This window comes from Pinus tabuliformis, chromosome 6, assembly GCF_031772625.1.
Source record: "Pinus tabuliformis cultivar Carrire ecotype Pingquan chromosome 6, CPIR1, whole genome shotgun sequence".
NCBI classification, from domain to species: Eukaryota; Viridiplantae; Streptophyta; class Pinopsida; order Pinales; family Pinaceae; genus Pinus; species Pinus tabuliformis.
Genome location: NC_142292.1, coordinates 1,799,511,183 through 1,799,531,000, shown reverse-complemented (window position 1 = coordinate 1,799,531,000; position 19,818 = coordinate 1,799,511,183). Strand labels below are relative to the sequence as shown.

The window sequence follows — 19,818 nt, the reverse complement described above, 5'->3', positions numbered from 1 at the left end:
CAATTAGGTGATTGAGGAGGAGGTGTATATTGAGCAAACACAAGGCTTTGAGGTACATGGGAGAGATTCTCATGTGTGTAGGTTGAAGAAGGCCCTTTATGGATATGTTCTTGGTTTGGACTTCACCGAGAGTGAGGCAGACTCCAACCTGTATTATGTACTCATTGAGGGTGAACCACTCATCTTGGTCCTTTATGTTGATGATCTCTTCTTGACAAGATCAGAGAAGCTCATAGGGATGTGCAAGGAGGACCTTCCTATTGAACCTTCCTATTGAAAAATCTAGGGCATCAAGATTAAGTGATTTCTCCTCTATTGATAATTGCTTGTGAATGTTTTTTACTTCTTAGATTGATATCTTCTTTTACTTATGTTAGTATAGAGTTCTTCTTTATCAAACAACTACCAATGCATAAACCATAAAGAGACAGAGACACAGAATATAGACTATCCGTTAGGGCCAAAAACTATCCCAATTGAGAGGAAAACCCGAACAAATTCTTCTTCTTATAGAGATTCCAATTGACGAATACCAAGACCAAGACCCTTGACCTATTTGCCACTCCAAGACCAAGACACAAGTTCCTTTTCACTGCTTCTCTTTCGTGCCCAAGTCAACACTTGATCCAACCGCTTCTCTTCTTTGTACTTTGGCTATACTTCAAATTTTTGGTCCTTGGTTCAGCACTGCACTCCTTGTCTCTATTTTAGAAACCCTAGCACATGAGTTTGACCAACTTTGACCCTTTATCTTCCTCGCTATAGAAGCAGACTTTCTTCCTTCAACTCGGCTACCTTTTGGCTTGACTTATTCCTGAATTTGGTTCCGTTAGAGGTCTGTAATAATTTCGGCCTTTCCTGCAACAAATGATCCCTCTCTCCTTCGCACGTGTGAAAGTAAGACAGCCCTAAAGTAGATCCAAAGAACTTCGCTCTTCCTTCCTTCTTCTCGCTAGCTATGAGACTTCTTTCTTGGTGATTTTCGCACTTCTGCTTACTTCAGACCTTGACCAAATTGCTTGACACTGAAATGAGGTCGGGCTACCCTATTTATAGTGGTTGGAACCTCCATTATAAGCCGACTTTAGCAATGGGTGAGCCGACATGACTATTGGAGAAAATTCATTATTTTTTTTAAGGTCGACTTGAAGTAGATGCTTGAGCTTGGTCTTTGAGGGCTATTTGACACTTTCATTGACTCATATACAAATGTAACATGCCCAAGAAGGGTCCTTCATACATGACATTGACTCTCTTTGACTTTATGACCAATCCTAAGGACTCTCAATGGGAGCCATTACTAAAAATAAAATACCTTGCTCATGAAACCCATGAGACAAGTATTACAAAAATAATTTTATTTTTCTTCTTTACATCAATTACTGAGAATCACAATTACACGTCATTATGAAGACTGAACCTAGTTACACTTTTCAACAATCCCTCTTAACTAGGGAGGTATTCATAATGGTACTTGGTCATTCTCAATCTAAAGAATTCTCATAAGAAGAGTCGGATTGGTAACCCATATGTTTAGCATCATATCAACTAGCATTGTCACATAGCAAGGCCTTGACTAACAACTCTATCTCTCCACAAGATTTGAGCTCAATGCTGGCGAGACCAATGATGTATAGACACCCTCATCATTGTCTCTCTCAGAACATACCCCACCTGAGTTCTCAAGGTGTGTTCCACCAGGACTATTCTTATCTTGGATTCCCAGTCCCTAAAGAATATCGGTCATCTATGACTACTCTTACCTTGGATGCCCTAACACATCCTTAAAGAGCATCGAATGCTAGATGTTTACCCAATCCTCCATTCTTTCTTCCCAAGTGAAGACAAGAATGATGTGTCTATCTCTCCCTCTTAATTAGGGAGGACATATCTATTCCAATAAAGGAATGTACTCATTCCTACAGAAGGAATGTACCTAAGCTCCCTCTTGGCTTAGGAATTTTGCTTCCAAGTTTCTTCCAAGTAAGAAACTTGTTTCCAGGCTCCCTCTTAATTAGGGACCTACAGCAGCTCCTCAGGTGGAGATGATGGGACAACCAGCTACTTGAAGAACTCCTCCTTACAATGTCATGAACTTCTTTTTGTTTGTTCAGGACTCTTCATGTTTGGGACTTCTTCATAGGGCACAGACCATCCATCACTTTCATTTATGAGTCAGTCATGTCATCATCGAAAAGTGATCCTTCCGTCCATATCTAGCCTGCCTTCATGCCATGTTTTCTTAAGGATCTTTCATCCTACTACATGGGCATGAGTGGTGGAAGATATCCATAGCTCTCCCTCGGCAGCCCTGCATAAGCCCATCCAGATATTTGTTCAAAAATAAGAAATGAACATTTAAATCAAAATTACCTTTGTGATGGTCTTTCATCATGACATCTTCTAGTTTGCATCAGCATCCTGCATACATATCGACACATCTCCCAAAGATATATATATTGTCAAGGGTCTCTTTCTTTTTCAGACTCCATCAGAGTCTTCATATCTTTCATGGAGATATCCTAGTCAAATCTTCTTGGTCTTTGGATGTTGATTGCCTTTTTCCATGGTTGCATATCCCACGATCTCTTCCTTCCTTTCTTCACACATTTCATTCCCAGGAATTTCCAATCAGAATTCCTCCAGTTGTTGTCAACCACCTCATATTACATATGAGGACATATTATGTTGATTTTATCTAGACAATGTGTGACTCATTCCTTCTTGCATTCTTTCAGGGGAGGAGATCCTTTTCCTTTTGATCATGCTCACAAGATAGAGCATTGATTCATGTTACCTGCAATCATATGACATGACTCTTCAATATTGAATATAAGCTAAGTCACCTGACACGGGGATTCGAGACACGTAGGATTCGAGATTCGTGGTGTCGGATTCGGACATGCTGACCCCCCGGAACAGGACACGTTATATATTATTTTATTAAAAAAAAAATATATATATATATATATATTTTAAAAATATACATATATATTAAAAATTAGATATTATCATATTTCTTACACAAATTTTAATTAATGATACAAATTTATTGATTTCAAACATAGATCTTCATCTATAGCTATTAGCATGCATAGTACATACAAAATTCAAATAAATGTCAGTGGTACTGGTCACATAAATGATAAATCTATTAAAAATTTAAATCATGATTCATAATTCATAACTGAAAGACAACTTACAACTACAAGATAGTAAGATAAACACACTGACAACTGTAGTTTTCTCATTAAGTCATCAAATCAAAATGTGTTACATACATAGTGTTGGTGCAATGCCAATGGCAAATAGAAATAGAAAATATAAAACAACTACAGGTATACAAGCCTCAAAGCATCAATCAGCATCAGAATCAGCATCACTGCCCCCATCATCATGGTCCCCACTGCTCTCCTCTACATCCTCCTACTCCGCTGTATCCATAGTCACCTCTACATCTGCTAGTATGGAGGTTGACCCCTCTAAGTCATCAAATCTAACAGGCTCTAGCACTGGATCATTGAGATCCATGTTGGCCAATGCCAACTCAACAGTGGTGTCCAGACCCATATCATCAGGAACAGTGTTACTTGGGAGCGGGAGTGGGAGCGAAAACGGGAGCGGGAGCGACATATTCAGAAGCTCTTGGTTTGGTGCTCTTGATTAAATACGAGTTCCATACCCTAATACATGACAAAATTCAATGGAAACATTGCAATCCCCCAATCCTAAAATCCTGAAAAACTGATAAGTCTGCTGGATTTTGAATGAAATCTAAAATTCTACTTTCTCCATATGAAATCCAATGAGGCCGGAACCACTCTCAAACATCCTGAGTCATTTCATGGTAATGTTAAAAATTTAAGTAAAAGGATGAAAATGAAGATTAAGGAGAATGTCACTTTTACTTTAAGAATCTAACATTACCATGAATAGCATATCAATACTAGGGCCTAGACTTGATCATGAAGCTGCCAAAATGCTTTACTCCTTGCTCCAACAGCACAAATCACTTGCCAAATGACAATTTTAATGATCAAACACGCCCTTTTCATTCCCGTGCTGAGCTTAGCGAGTCCTGGAAACCGGACACATGTCCTAAAATTGCGACACGCCCTCGGACACAACGTGTCCTGTGATTTGGACACGAATCCGGACCGAATCGTGTCGGATTCGCCGGATTCGGGATTCGCAGGGGGTTTAGGACGAATCCGGTGACTTAGAATATAAGCATACATACCTCATTTTTTCCTTTGGGTCATCCAAACTTCCTACAGCAGCTTCCTTGGTTGAAAGAGCTTCAATCCCTTGATCTGCTTCACCTTTCATGTCATCATACCATCATCCCATGAATTCCACAAGTTTGGAATTCTTGATTAAACACTTGCTTCCTCTCTTGATCGGTGAACCTTTCAATGAAGGATTCATCAAAGAATCTTGAGGATCTCGAGTATCCCCATCCAGCAGATGTTTCCTTTTGACAGATGTATGATGAGACTTGTACTAGATGACCCTTTTCTTTCAATAAATGTCACTTATGTTTCCAATGAGGTTCTCAAGAGCTATATCCTTCATAGTTGACAGCCATAGATTTCAATTCCAACCATCCTTCATGCTTCTCTATGATGATGTCCAAAGCTCTTGCTTTCAATGCTTCTATGATGCCATGATGCATCTCATCATTTTTCTTAGTGAATCATGATAGCCATATCTTACAACAGAAGTCTTAGGAACTTGAGAAGAACTTAAGTGAGGAAGACTATCTCAGTCATAGTAGAGATCTCTTACTTCCTCTTTCTTGTACTTCTTCTTTTCAGCTTCCTCCACTTCTTTGGTGATATGGGCTTCTTCTCTTCCTCTTTTGTTATTGTCCTTCTTGATCTTTTAGGACAATCTCTTTTGTAGTGCCCATATTCTTGACACCCAAAGCATTGAATCTTAGCCATGTCCCTTTTCTTTTTCCAAGAACCAGACTTTCCAAATTTTCCCTTTCTTCTTGTCATTGTAGCATAAGCTTGATTTTGCTCACCTTCTCCCACATCAAATTTGGCCTTTAGTCTAGATTCTTCAATCTTGCACAGTGACCATATATCCTAGAATGGAGTAGCTTCTTTCTTCCCATAAATGCTTGACATAAAGTTACCCCACTCCTCCGGTAGTGCATTTAGTACAACTGTAGTCATTTCTCTATCAGACATGACTTCTCCCAGATCTTGTAGTTGATCCCTGATTTCAGATATCCTCATAAAATATGAGGCTATTCCATCTTCCCTTGACATCTTTAGCTTGTAGAGTTCTTGCCTTAATGAGATGACTTCTCCAGCAATGCTTACATAATACAACTCTACCAATTTGTCATTGATTTACTTTGAAGTTTCGAGTTTTACGAAGTATGGGATGAGGGGATCCTTGATGGATTCTATGAGAATCATTTGAACCCTAACTTCACCTTTCATATATTTTGCAAGAGCTTGAGCATCTTCCTTTCCTGGCTTAGTTATTGAACCTTTGACATGTTCCATAACCTCATTTTCAATGAGATTTAGATCTGTCATTTTCTTCCATGCAAGATAGTTTGAAGCCCCAACCAATTTGTTGCTTTCCTTGCAAAAAGACATTTTGACAGATTCAGATGTGGACATAAATATACTTACTTGATAGGATGCTCCTTCTCCTTGTTGCTTCCTTGATGTTGATGATGATATAGAGAATAGAAAACTTCTTCATGAAGATAGTTTTCTTCAATAATGATCCTTGATCCCACAGAGAGGGAGATCCCTTAGGATCCTTTGATGGTGGGGTCTTGTTGATGAAGATCAATGATGACTTCTTGATGATGTCTTCAATGGTAGGGATCTTGCTTGAGAGAGAGACTACCTTAGAATCTTGATGACAACGCCTTTCGATCTAGTTTCTTTTGGATGAATAGTCTTCAAGACACTTCAACTTCAAAATGATGGAGAGCAGATCCCAGGGATGCTTTTTTTATTGATCTAGGGTTTATACTTTCTTCAAGATGATGATATGATCTAGATCTTGAAGTGATTCTCTTGGATGAATAAACTTCAAGCTTACCTTGATTTATAGATCTCTTCAACTTGAGTAGATGTAGGGTCTTGTCCCTTTTTTTTCTTAATGATGATCCCAAAACTTCTTTTGGTGTAGATTACTTCTTCCATCTAAGGTTTTGATGCTTCCTTTGTGGATCTTGATTTTAAGATGATCTTCACTTTGAAGCCGTCCTCGAGATTTGATCCTTAAGTGTCCGTTGCTAAGATGCCCTTCCTTGACTTTGTCACCTTAGCTCTGATACCATGTTGAAAAATCTAGGGCATCGAGATTAAGTGATTTCTCCTCTACTGATAACTGCTTGTGAATGCTTTTTACTTCTTAGATTAATATCTTCTTTTACTTATGCTAGTATAGAGTTATTCTTCATCAAACAACTACCAATGCATAAACCATAAAGAGACAAAGAGACACAGCATATAGGCTATCTGCCAAGGCCAAAACCTCTCCCAATTGAGAGGAAAACCTGAACAAATTCTTCTTCTTATAGAGATTCCAATTGATGAATACAAAGACCAAGACCCTTGACCTATTTGCCACTCCAAGACCAAGACACAAGTTCCCTTTCACTACTTCTCTTTCGTGCCCAAGTCAACACTTGATCCAACTACTTGTCTTCTTTGTACTTCGGCTATACTTCAAATTTTCGGTCCTTGGTTCAGCACTGCACTCTTTGTCTCTATTTCAGAAACCCTAGCACATGAGTTTGACCAACTTTGACCCTTTATCTTCCTCGCTCTAGAAGGAGACTTTCTTCCTTCAACTCGACTATCGTTTGGCTTGACTTCTTCCTGAATTTGGTTGCCTTAAAGGTCTGCAATAATTTTGGCCTTTCCTACAGCAGATGATCCCTCTCTCCTTCACATGTATGACAGTAAGACAGCCCTAAAACAAATCCAAAGAACTTCGCTCTTCCTTCCTTATTCTCGCTGCCTATGAGACTTCTTTCTTGGTGATTTTTGCACTTCTTACTTCAGACCTTGACTGAATTGCTTGTGACTGAAATAAGGCCGAGTTGCCCTATTTCGAGTAATTGGAGCCTTTATAATAAGCCGAATTTAGCAATGGGTGAGCCGACATGACTATTGGAGCAAATTCATTATTTCTTTTATGGCCGACTTGAAGTAGATGCTTGAGCTTAGTCCTGAAGGGGTATTTGACACTTTCATTGACTCATAATACAAATGTAACATGCCCAAGAAAGGTCCTTCATACATGACATTAACTCTCTTTGACTTTATGACCAATCCTAAGGGCTCTCAATAAGAGCCATTACTAAAAATAAAATTCCTTGCTCATGAAACCCATGAGACAAGTATTACAAAAATAATTTTATTTTTCTCGTTTACATCAATTACATAAAATCACAATTACACATGTCATTATGAAGACCAAACCTAGTTACACTTTTCAACACTTCCTTCGGAGTTCAAGATGAAGGACATCGGCTTGATACACTACTTTTTGTGATTGGAGGTGTGGCAGTAGCTAGGAGTGATTTTTCTTTGGCAACAAAAGTATGTAGTCATGATCTTGAGGAGGTTTAGGATGGTAGCTTGCAGGCCTATGTGTACACCAATAAACACTAACTAGAAGGAGCTGAGTACTTTTGAAGGTGAGTTGGTGGATCCCAAACAGTATAGTCAACTGATAGGGTCCTTGATATATCTGATCAACACCAGGCCAGATATCTATTTTGCTATGAACACACTCAGCCAGTTCGTGGTGGAGCCGAGACAAATTAATTGGGTGGTAGCGAAGCATGTGTTGAGGTATATGCAAGGTACAGTGGACTTTGGACTCAGATATGTGGGAGTTGGTGGAGTGAAGCTACAAGAGTACACAGATTCTGACTAGGAAAGAAGTGTTGTGGACAAAAAATCCACATCTTAATGTTGTTTCAGCTTGGGATCAACCATGATCTCGTGGTATAGCAGGAAGCAGCAGCCAGTGGCGCTTAGTTCAATAGAGGTAGAGTACATGGCAACGAGTATGGTGAGTTGTGAAGCAGTGTGGCTTGGCAAAACGCTTGCAAGACTATTTGATCTGGAGATGGGACCAACAGTTATTCACTATGACAATTAGAGTTACATTAAGATCTATGAGAATCCTATGTTTCATGATCAGTCCAAGCACATTGAGATCAAATATCACTTCATTGGAGATAGAGATCAAAAAGGTGTCGTGCAACTGCAATACATTTCCACAAAGGAGCAGGTGGCAGATATTTTCACTGAGCCTATAGAGAAAGGGAAGTTTGTGAAGTACTGAGATAAGCTGGGGATAGTGGAGAATCCCTTCCTTGCTAGGAGGGAGTGTTGAAGCTAGTGGTAGCTTCGAAACGTCTTTTGCATAGACTTGGTGTCTTAGAATGCAGAAGATGATTTATTGCCTCTTATGCGCTTGCTTGGTGTAGTAAGTGATTTATGTCTTATTTCCTAAGTCTAACTTAGGAAAAGTACAATAATTAAAGCCAATTAATTATTATGGACTATTAAGTCAATTTCTAAGCATACATAATGAAATTATTTTAGTGTATCATAAATCATCTCAACCATTGATTTCCTAGATCTTCTAGAAGGGAGATGTTAATTTTAGTTATGTTCTATGCTTAGAGCAATTTATTTCAATTTTCATAGTTAGCTCAATATCTTTTCCAGATTAGCAATCACATTAGCATTAAAGTAAACTGCAGATAAAACATAAACATAAATCGCAAAAGACAAGCCAAGACAAGAGGACACAAGATGTGGCGCTAGCCAGGGACAAACCCCAATGTCGGGAAACCCTTGATCAATTCTTCTTATATGTTCTTCAATAGTTCGGCAGAGAGAGAGATAGTACATTTACAGCAGAAGTCAACACTATGACTAATCTAAGAGCATAGATCATCTCTAAGAAGATGATACATGAGATCAATTGAAGACACGCTGCTTCAACTTATTCTCCAAGGTGACTCCTTCGCCTATCATCGTGTTGCATCTCGTCATCATGCTGCACCTCACCGTGCTGCATCATGTTGCACCCATCATCACAATGTTGGACCCCATGACCATGCTGTACACTTCATACTGTTATACCTTATGCTGCACTGTTGTCCCAGTGTTAGTGACATTGCCATTCCATGTTTGCCATACTGTTGTCCCAAGTACCATTGCGGCACTTTTTTGCACCATGTACTAGCTGTCCCATCTAGACATGTTGTACCTTGCTACTCCATGTACTAGTTGTCCCATCTAGACATGTTGTACCTTGCTGCTCCATGTACTAGCTGTTCCATCTAGACATGTTGTACCTTGCTGCTCCATGTACTGTTTCATGTATTTGATGTCCATGTATTGCATCATGTACAGCTATACTGTTGTCCCACTGTAACACCTACAGCACACATAGATTTCCATGTTGTCACCTACAGAACGCATGTATTAATGTTGTGATAATTTCAGCCACCTTTGTTGTGAAAATATCTCTTAATGAGTGCTTCTTTAGGACTACTTCAAGCTGAACATAAGGGCCTCAATTAACAGCATTTTAGGGCTTCATCTGAACTATATATAACAGCAGATTAGTATAATTAATAGATGCATATTAGGGCTCCTTTCTAGGTCATAGTAGAGCCTCCTACATACAACTTTAGGATTCCTTGACAGCGGATATAAGGTGATGTACAAACCTGCGTTTAGGGCTCCTTTAGAGCTTGACTTGACAGTGGATTAAGGGACCCTTTTAGGCTGTGCATTGCAACTCCCTTAGACAGCGTTTAGGGCAAGGGTTCTTCTCTAGGATAGCGGCCTGATCTCTGCGGCTAAGGCACATCCTTACTGCGGCTAGGATCTCCCTTTAGGACAGCGGCTAGCTGTGAATAGAACCCTTCTTCCTCTGCGGCTAGGAGCCTCCTTTTAGGGCAGCGTAGGTGCTTCTCTTTGATGAGATAATTCTCCTCTAGGACAGCATCCATAGGGTTGGCTTCATTGACTGTAATAGGGCAACGTAGGTGCTTCTTAAAAGACCTTTTCCTTCTCCACGTCTAGGGCTCTTTATGGCAGCGTTAGGGCATCATTATGGCCAGCGTAGGGCTTCTCCATAGGGCAGCGTTAGGGCTTCCTTGTGGCTGAGATAAGGGTTGTCCTCCATGACAGCGTAGAGCCTTCTAGGGCATCTCCTTTGATAGCGAAGAGTCTTTCTCCATTAGGGCAGCGTTGTCCCTTAGGATCTCTCCTCCCACCAAAACCCATAGACAAGTGGAGAGGAAGAGATCCCAAGTGAGTGTGTCCAAATGACTTTCAAGGCACCTCTATTTATACTAAAACGTTGAGCACATGTGGGGTTTATTTGGTTGTTTGCCGACCTTGACAAATTGTCCCATAACACAAATAAATTCATATCTCCATGAATACTTATCGGAATCGGATGATCTTTAGATCAATCCTACACCTCTCGATGAGAGGGATCCAAGAAAAATATCAGCTGCCATTAATAAGATGACCCACATGGAGTTTGGCCCTAATTGCCGATTTTAACACTCCGTCTCAACTAGGGAGAACTCCATCCGTTGATCCATATGTTTGATTGTACTATCTCTGCCATCAATGCCTTACACTGCTCTGCTCTACTGAACTCTGCTCTGTTCTGCTCTGCTAAACTCTGCTCTGTTCTGCTTTGCTGAACTCTGCTTTGCTGAGCTCTGCTCTGCTAAACCATGAAGAAGAAGAATTGATCGAGAATGTCTTATACCATTCTCTACTGACCCGAAGTCAGTTTTATTAATCCCAGATCAATATCACAAGAGAGTGTCTCAAACCACTCATATTGATCCCAGATCAATGGAGGTCATCCTAGCATAGGGAGTATGGTAGATACAACGATGCGTCCATCGATAGTACTACTATGGTCCCTAACCCCATTTCCCTGCTCATTGATCAGATGAGAGGTACTTCCCATGAGTCCCAACTACATGGGTAGGATGCCTCGACAGGAGAACTAATCATCCTGTCCCTAAGTCGCCTCGGGGTATCACAAGGGAAGGCTGAGCCATTCACCCTGTACACAGCGCACCATTAGGGGAGGGTGAGTCGCCCTATGGTCGTGTGTTGCTCTAGTAAGTACCCCAAGCCCCCCAGAGCTCCCAGAGCTCAATGCATGCAACATGCAAGACCCTTATAAGAGGGTGTCTCAACGACTCCAAGCCGTTCAGGAAAGTCACAGATTTGACCTTTCCTTGGGGCTTTGACAAAAAAGCCTGTGACCTATGCATCAGTCTCAATGTGATGGAGCCTCCTCGCTCATCGACGTACCATATCCTAGATAAGGTAGTATCTAATGTCTATCTGCTCGAGCAATCATCGAATACGGGATTCCTCAACAATCGAATCCCCCTTGGTTGTCATAAAGGATCACGGTGGTATTCATCATGTGTACAAACAGCTCACTGAAGAGCTTCCACAACCAGGAAACTTCATACGAGATCATACTCGTAGCTATGTATTCGGTCTCAGCAGTGCTTATAGCAACCGACTTCTGCTTCCTGCTCATCCATGATATTGAAGCAGAACCCAAGGAGAACTAGCACTGAGAAGTGCTCTAGTGATCCTCCATACTGCCTGCCCAGTCAGCATTCGAATAATCATGCAGCTTCATATTTCTAGCAGTGTATCTCAATCCATGAGAGATTGTGCCCCGAAGATATCTCAGAAGATTCTTGGCACCAATCTAGTGAGGCTCAACCAAATATGAGCTCACCATGCTAACTGCAAAACATATATGCGGACAGAAGTTCACCAAGAACATTAATGCAAATGAGTTTATGAAACTCAGAGGCATTTCCCAAATCTGGTCTGGCATCACCACCATATAACTTCTAAAAGTTAAGATCCTCGAGGTAGTCATGGGCTTGCAGTTTACCATTCCACATTCGGAATCCAACTCCCTCTTACTTCTGCAAGTGAGAGGGTCTGCACCTGTCAGAAATAGGTTGTCCTAAGAAGGTGTCGGTATGAGAGGTCTATCATTCACAACCTTCAAACAATGGTTTAGATCGGCTTCACTCTTAGTGAATCTCAGCTTCATCTGACAGCTATCAATCCTCTCATATCAAACACGAGGTGTTTTGCTTCAAGCCATAGAGAGCTTTATTTTATCTGCACACATGAGATTTCCGATCATGAATCTCAAACCCCTCGAGTTGTTCCAAACCTGTGGACCTGCTACATGAGGGGAATGGTCCCCTTGTAATATTTTCCTTCGATACATCTCAGACATGTACCTTTATGTTCCTTTTGAATTCAGGCATCCCTATCATCATCTAACTCACAGAACTCCAGTGCTATATGTCAACTGACATGGTCCCCAATGGACTTCCTGCAACTTGATACAAATTGCCAACCCTGAACCCATGAGTAAAAGCATCTTTGAAAATTCTATTTTCAAACACGTACCTTTCCATCGATGAATGCCACCCTGAAACCTTTGACTTCCATTGCCGAAATGGACACCAGGTTCTTCTTACGATCAAGTACATAAAAGAGATTCTTGTAAATGAATCGAGTTACCCTTATTCAATTGAGGGGAAACATTCCCTACACCCTTTCTGGGATAGGTGGCATCAACTCCAAGTATAAACCCACAGTTGTTTCCATCTCTACCAAATTGGAGAGAGCACCCTTCTATCTGATGAGGTGCCTTGAAGCACTACAATCAATAAGCCAGATTCCCAAAGAATTTGAAGGAGAGGGCCAATACAAGATAACTCTTATTTATTATCTTTTCAGAAACAACATTTGATTTTTCATACCTGGGGTTCCTTGCTTTCTCTAAAGAGTCGATCGTTTCATTGATAACCTGCGTTACCCGTCATTCCTCTGATCATTGAAGATGTCCATGGAATAATTGTTATCATCATCAAGTGATGTGTCCCTACCTCGGATACTCCTTCGCATAATGGCCAAACTTATTACAACTAAGGCATCTGCCTTTCTTTCCACCCTTAGATCCAAACTTCCCATTGAAGTGATCTTTAGGTAGGCCATCATAAACTTCCGCTGCACCATTCTAATAATATTCTCTGCTTCGACTTCACCTTCGGTGAATTTAAAAAGGGATGAGGAATCCACTGATCCTTTTGTTCTTTCCCAACTGTCTTCGATGATTGCTCTTTCACTCTTGCTTGGGCTTTGTCTTCACATCACCTCTGATACCATGTTAATTTTAGGTATGTTCTATGCTTAGAGCAATTTATTTCAATTTTCACAGTTAGTTCAATATCTTTTCCAGATTAGCAATCACATCAGCATTAAAGTAAACTGCAGATAGAACATAAACATAAATCGCAGAAGACAAGCCAAGACATGAGGACACAAGATGTGGCGCTAGCTAGGGACAAACCCCAATGTGGCGAAACCCTTAATCAATTCTTCTTATATGTTCTTCAATAGTTCAGCAGAGAGAGAGAGATAGTACATTTACAACAAAAGTCAACACTATGACTTATCTAGATAAAAGCATAGATCATCTCTAAGAAGATGATAGATGAGATCAATTGAAGACAAGCTACTTCAACTGATTCTCCAAGGTGACACCTTCAACTATCATCGTGTTGCATCTCGTCATCATGCTGCACCTCACCGTGCTGCATCATGCTGCACCCATCATCACAATGCTGGACCCCATGACAATGTTGTACACTTCACACTGTTGTACCTTATGCTGCACTGCTGTCCCAGTGTTAGTGACATTGCCATTCCATGTTTTCCATACTGTTGTCCCAAGTACCATTGCGGCACTTTGCTGCACCATGTACTAGCTGTCCCATCTAGACATGTTGTACCTTGTTGCTCCATGTACTAGCTGTCTCACCTAGAAATGTTGTACTTTACTGCTCCATGTACTAGCTGTCCCATCTAGACATGTTGTACCTAGCTGCTCCATGTACTGTTTCATGTACTTGTTGTCCATGTATTGCATCATGTACAGCTATACTGTTGTCCCACTGTAACACCTACAGCACACATAGATTTCCATGCTGTCACCTACAGCACACATGTATTAATGTTGTGATAATTTCAGCCACCTTTGCTGTGAACATATCTCTTAATGAGTGCTTCTTTAGGACTACTTCAGGCTGAACATAAGGGCCTCCATTAACAACATTTTAGGGCTTCATCTGAACTATATATAACAGCAGATTAGTATCATTAATAGATGTGGATTAGGGCTCCTTTCTAGGTCTCAGTAGAGCCTCCTACATACAGCTTTAGGATTCCTTGACAGCGGATATAAGGTGATGTACAGACCTGCGTTTAGGGCTCCTTTAGAGCTTGACTTGACAGCGGATTAAGGGACCCTTTTAGGCTGTGCATTGCAGCTCCCTTAGACAACGTTTAGGGCAAGGGTTCTTCTCTAGGATAGTGGCCTGATCTCTGCGGCTAAGGCACATCCTTACTGCGGCTAGGATCTCCCTTTAGGACAGCGGCTAGCTGTGAATAGAACCCTTCTTCCTCTGCAGCTAGGAGCCTCCTTTTAGGGCAGCGTAGGTGCTTCTCTTTGATGAGATAATTCTCCTCTAGGACAGCATCCATAGGGCTATCTTCATTCACTGTAATAGGGCAGAGTAGGTGCTTCTTAAAAGACCTTTTCCTTCTCCACGTCTAGGGCTCTTTATGGCAGCATTAGGGCATCATTAAGGCCAGCGTAGGGCTTCACCATAGGGCAACATTAGGGCTTCCTTGTGGCTCAGATAAGGGTTGTCCTCCATGACAGCGTAGAGCCTTCTAGGGCATCTCCTTTGATAGCAAAGAGTCTTTCTCCATTAGGGCAGCGTTGTCCCTTTGGATCTCTCCTCCCACCAAAACCCATAGACAAGTGGAGAGGAAGAAATCCCAAGTGAGTGTGTCCAAATGACTTGGCACCTCTATTTATACTAAAACGTTGAGCACATATGGGGTTTATTTGGTTGCTGGCTGACCTTGACAGATTGTCCCATAACACAAATAAATTCATATCTCCATGAATACTTATCGGAATCGGATGATCTTTAGATCAATCCTAGACCTCTCGGTGAGAGGGATCCAGGAAAAATATCAGCTGCCATTAATAAGATTGCCCACATGGAATTTGGCCCTAGTTGCCAATTTTAACAGGAGACTACAGTTAGAGATTTGGGCTTAATGAAGATTATAAATGAAAGCCTAAGGGAGAGGTGAAGACACCGACAAAGAAGAGAGGCAGCTACAGCACTTTTGGGAAAGTGATTTTTCTCAAGAAGGAGAGAGCAAATTCTCTGGAGCAAGACGCTCAGTTCGACTGAGGAGAAGGAAAGAGAATAAAGGGATAATTTCGAGAGTGTTTCTAGGAGGCCAATTTGCTGGAGATTGGAGAGGCCGAATTATTGAAGTGAGGAGGAGGCGTAGTTGCTGGGGAGACCGATTTGCAAGAGTCAAATTGTGAGTTTGCAAAGGCTGAGTGAGGGCAAGGCACAGGGGCCGATTTATTGGTGAGAGATGAGCCAATTTTCTCCAGGCCAAATTTCTTCAGTGGCTAGTTTCCAATTGGCTGAATTTCCTTGGGCCAAATTATTCCAATGGGGCCGAGTTGTAGGTTCCAGTCACTATATTTTTCTTTGTAAATTCTTTGTGGGTCGAAACACTGATTTTCCAGATTAATTAATGAAGAAGAGTTGTTGTGGGTGTATATCTGTTGTAACGTGTGATTGATCTCTCTGTTTCATTTCCACTGCATATTTAAATTTTCTAGAGTTAAAAATACCAATAATTATTTTTCAACAATTCAGAATTTATTTGGTAAAACAAATAAATTGCTGGGAATAAAGAATTGTTGCAAGAAAATAAATCAGGGCCGGTATTAGGAGATTTAACACATGTAAGAGTTAATAATTCAAGCAAGTAACTAGATCTGATCCGTTTACTTAGATAGCTGGTTTTAGGATGATTTAACAGACTAGTCATTGCTGCATCTTCTAGTACACACCTAAACCAAACAAATCAACATGAAGAAAAATAAGATTTTAAGACTCCAATCACTAGAGCTCTAAATTCATCACAACCTACAACCTCTCACAAGTTCAAATGTTCATTCACTGAAGACTATTGGGCATCACACTCTCTAAGAGCTCCCTCTCACAATGAACTAATCTCTCCATAAGCGAGGTCATGGAATACTTCAGTCGACCATGTTAATTTTCAGACCATGGCATGCAAATTTTGCATTTAGAAGATTAACCTAAACTCTAGGTAGCTAAAACCACGAAAGCTCCTATCAAAACTACAACTTCTAAATACATTAATATAAAAACATCAATGTTGGAAGAGACTTTGGCGTAATAATCAAGCAACTTACAACAGTTGAACAAATTATGACAAAATGTTGTATTTCTACAATTTGGATATTCTGATTCATTTAGGAAACCAAATAGAAACGTGGAATGCATGAGGATTCCCTCTTAAATAAAGATGCATTCACCCTTTAATAAACAAAACTTATCATAATAGAAGTCACTATCTTACATGATCATTGCAGCAGTAAGCGAAGATCAAGCAAGGGGCTTTCAAATGGAATGTCACACCTTTAAACATTCTACTCTTTGATTTTTGGTATCTAATATCGCTTTCCATTGGAACAATTTATTAAACCCATAACCATTACTGCAGCCAATATTCAAGTTTAAGGATATCCGCATGAAAAGGCTTAACTTCTAGATCCTTAGCTGGTGTGGAAAATATTGACGGGAACATTACCGTATCTTTTATAATGAGAAAAAGTTCACATCCAAGGATAATCTTATTAGAAGATTAAAATAACCAAATTCAAATAATGATTTGAACTTCAAAGCTGGAATTGGTAAGATAAGACACAAAGGAGAGAGACCAAAAGTAGAGAGAGAGAGAGAGAGATGTTTTCCACTTACCATAGCGGCATTCTAATAACACTGTTTATCTGGGGATTAAAGAGATATATTCCAGTTTCTTCTGTGCCGTGTCCCTTGTGCTGGGAAGGGGACATTTTGTTCTTTTAGTAGATGGTGTCTGGACACAGTGTTGGTGTAGATTCCAAGCAGAAAATTTCACGATTCAACTGGCTCAAAATCTTGGAAGCAACCATGCAGTCTGGTCATTTTAAGGCATTGTTTTGAGCTCTTAATATCTTCACCTTTAGCATGATTAGATTTCACTAGCCCTGTTACTCCTATTTTTCCCATTTTTCTTCCACTTAAAATATTCACTCGGGCCATGTAGGTCTATGATCTATCAGCCTGTAATAAAACTTAAAATATATAATTAAGTTGTTTATAATTAAATTTTATTTAAATTGCTTCCTTTTAAGCTCAGCGAGAAGCATTACAACAGCCCCAAAGAGGCCAGGCAACACAAGTTGCCCGCTTGTGCAGACAAGCCAGCCCTCAAGGAGCAAACAAATGAACGTAAGCCGTTTCGTTTGGCTAAGCTATAGCAACAAGAGAATAGTCTTCCAAGGCGTTGTTTTGACGTGTTCACATCTTTACCTTTGGCATCGATAGATTTTACTAGCCCTACCATTTTTCCCATTTTTCTTCCCCTTAAAATGTTCACTAGGACAGCATAGCTCTATCAGTCCGTAATAGAATTTATAATCGATTTTCCTGGGATTAAATTGTTGAAAGTGCTTCCCTTTAAGCTCAAAGAGAAGCATTACAATTGGCTCAAGGCACCACAAGGTGCCACATTGCACAGACGAGACAACCCTCAAGAGGCAAACCACAGGACAGAAGATATACATTGTCGTTTTGCTACGCTGCCGCAACATGGGTTCTCTTCTATCACAATTACCCAGGCCTTGCACCTGGCCCCGACCACTTACTAATGCCTCTGAGGAATTGAACCTCAGCGGGTGGGCTCAAAATGCCGTCATTTTCACCAAAGAACAACGACCCTATCGGAACTTGCAATTAGATTTTATGGTCCTTTGATCATGTATGTTGCGGGTGGCTCGTGCGGACTAGCTATTTCTGATTTTAGAAACTTTCAAGTGATTGTCTGCAGGATATCTAAGAGCTCTATGCAAGCATTGCTCAACTAGATTGTTGGCATTCCTCACTTAAGAAACATTCCCAAGTATTCAACCACAAGTATTGTCATCAATCTCTGTTTCAGGCCAGCCTTTGCCATTTTAAACCATCCATATTCTTATCAATAAAACACAGTTACCAATTTCGAACAATCGCACATTTTAGCAAAGACTCAGCGCGTGGTAGTTTGCCCAACACGAAACAATTACATGAATGCCTATGAATTTTGGCAGGGTTTTGATTACCAAATTAGGTTATGGATGTATTTAGTCAGGGTGGATTACCATCGCAGTTATCTTAAACTACATTAGATTTCAGTGAAAATGGGTGTCTAGCTATCAACATACTCAGAGGATGAAGTAACTATTAGCAGCTTAATTACGAACCCTAAACCCTAAAAAAACAGGATCAGCAAGCATATAATTACAACAAAAACAAGAGAGGGAGAAGAATACTCACCTTAGAGAATAAAGCAGGATTTCGGGGAAGCAATGCAGAAGGATGAATATCCAGCCTGCTGGATGTCGTTGTGGGTGGAAAGGCCATCATGTTCACTGAAATTGGAGAGTGTAATCCCACTGAAATATATCACCAAGCGATACGTTATGTTATGGGATTTAAACCCTGTACACGTCACTGCTACTGTATATTGTAACTATTAAGCGGGCCATGCCGTTGCTTGCTTGTTAAATTGATTGAGGAATGAGGGCTGCGAGTAATGAGAATCCGAGCTTGAATTCATCTTATCCTGATGAGAGTGCTAAGGGGGCTAAATCGTGGGTTAGTAGTCGACACTACTTGTGTCACTCTGTCGCTCTCTCTATATGTTTATATATATTTATTAGCATGGTTTTTAAACAAGCCAATGGGAATACCTATTTATGTATCTATGAGCATGGTCTTTAAACAAGCTAATAGGAATATGGAGTTGAAGTACTATATTGAAATGTTTAATTTTATTTATAGTTATTAACCAAAAGTTTACATAGAGGTTAATATTTTTTGGAGAGCTAAAATTTGTATTGCTTAGATAAGGATTAATTCTCATCAACTCCCTGAAACAGGGTGCTGGAAAAGGCCAAAAGAAGTGTGGGAGAAAAGAGTATTCATTTTTTCTTCTTCCGGAAACAAAAAAGCCTTTTATTTTAGAATGTGAGGCCTTCAAAGGCAACAGGGAAAGTTATGCACATATGATGGCAGTTAGCTCTTGGGATAATCTATTTAGCAAAGTTATGCACATATGATGGCAGCTAGCTCTTGGGATAATCTATTTAGCTTGGGGTTTGTGGAGAAGTTGGGACCATTTATTGTGAAGCTTCATAGAAAAAGGCTCAAATACATAAGCAGATGAAGAAGCAATCTATCCCATAGGCTATCTTTAGCCTCGTTAAAATAATTTATTTCTTTCTATATTTATGAGCATGGATTTTAAACAAGTAAATGAGAAGATCAAAATAATTCTAATACAAATGTTTATCTGTCTTTTATCTTAATTTGGGAATTGAAATTATAATGGGTATAAATTTATTTTAAATTTGGATTTATCAATTTTTTTAAAATATAAAGCTTAAAATTAATATAAATTCAAATTCATTTTAGTTGTGAATTTGACAAGTCTCTAAGGATTAAATTAAATGTATTGATGTGGAAACTTATCTTTACTTGCAAAACTATACATATATCTCCAAAATATT

The 19,818-nt window shown here is 40.0% G+C and overlaps 1 protein-coding gene across 2 annotated transcripts in view; it reads right to left on the bottom strand.

Moving 5' to 3' along the window:
• Window positions 1–18,927, bottom strand: part of LOC149266222 (cell division topological specificity factor homolog, chloroplastic-like) — an 86,965-nt gene extending 68,038 nt beyond the window's left edge. The window contains exon 1 of one of the 2 annotated variants that reach the window (XM_089430168.1): window positions 18,584–18,927. In XM_089430168.1, coding sequence (XP_089286294.1) covers window positions 18,584–18,673 — 90 coding nt within the window. In that variant the 5' untranslated portion in view covers window positions 18,674–18,927. The remainder of the gene's footprint in view (window positions 1–18,583) is intronic. The other variant, XM_089430170.1, reaches the window with a different exon arrangement.
• Window positions 18,928–19,818: the final 891 nt, after the last annotated feature.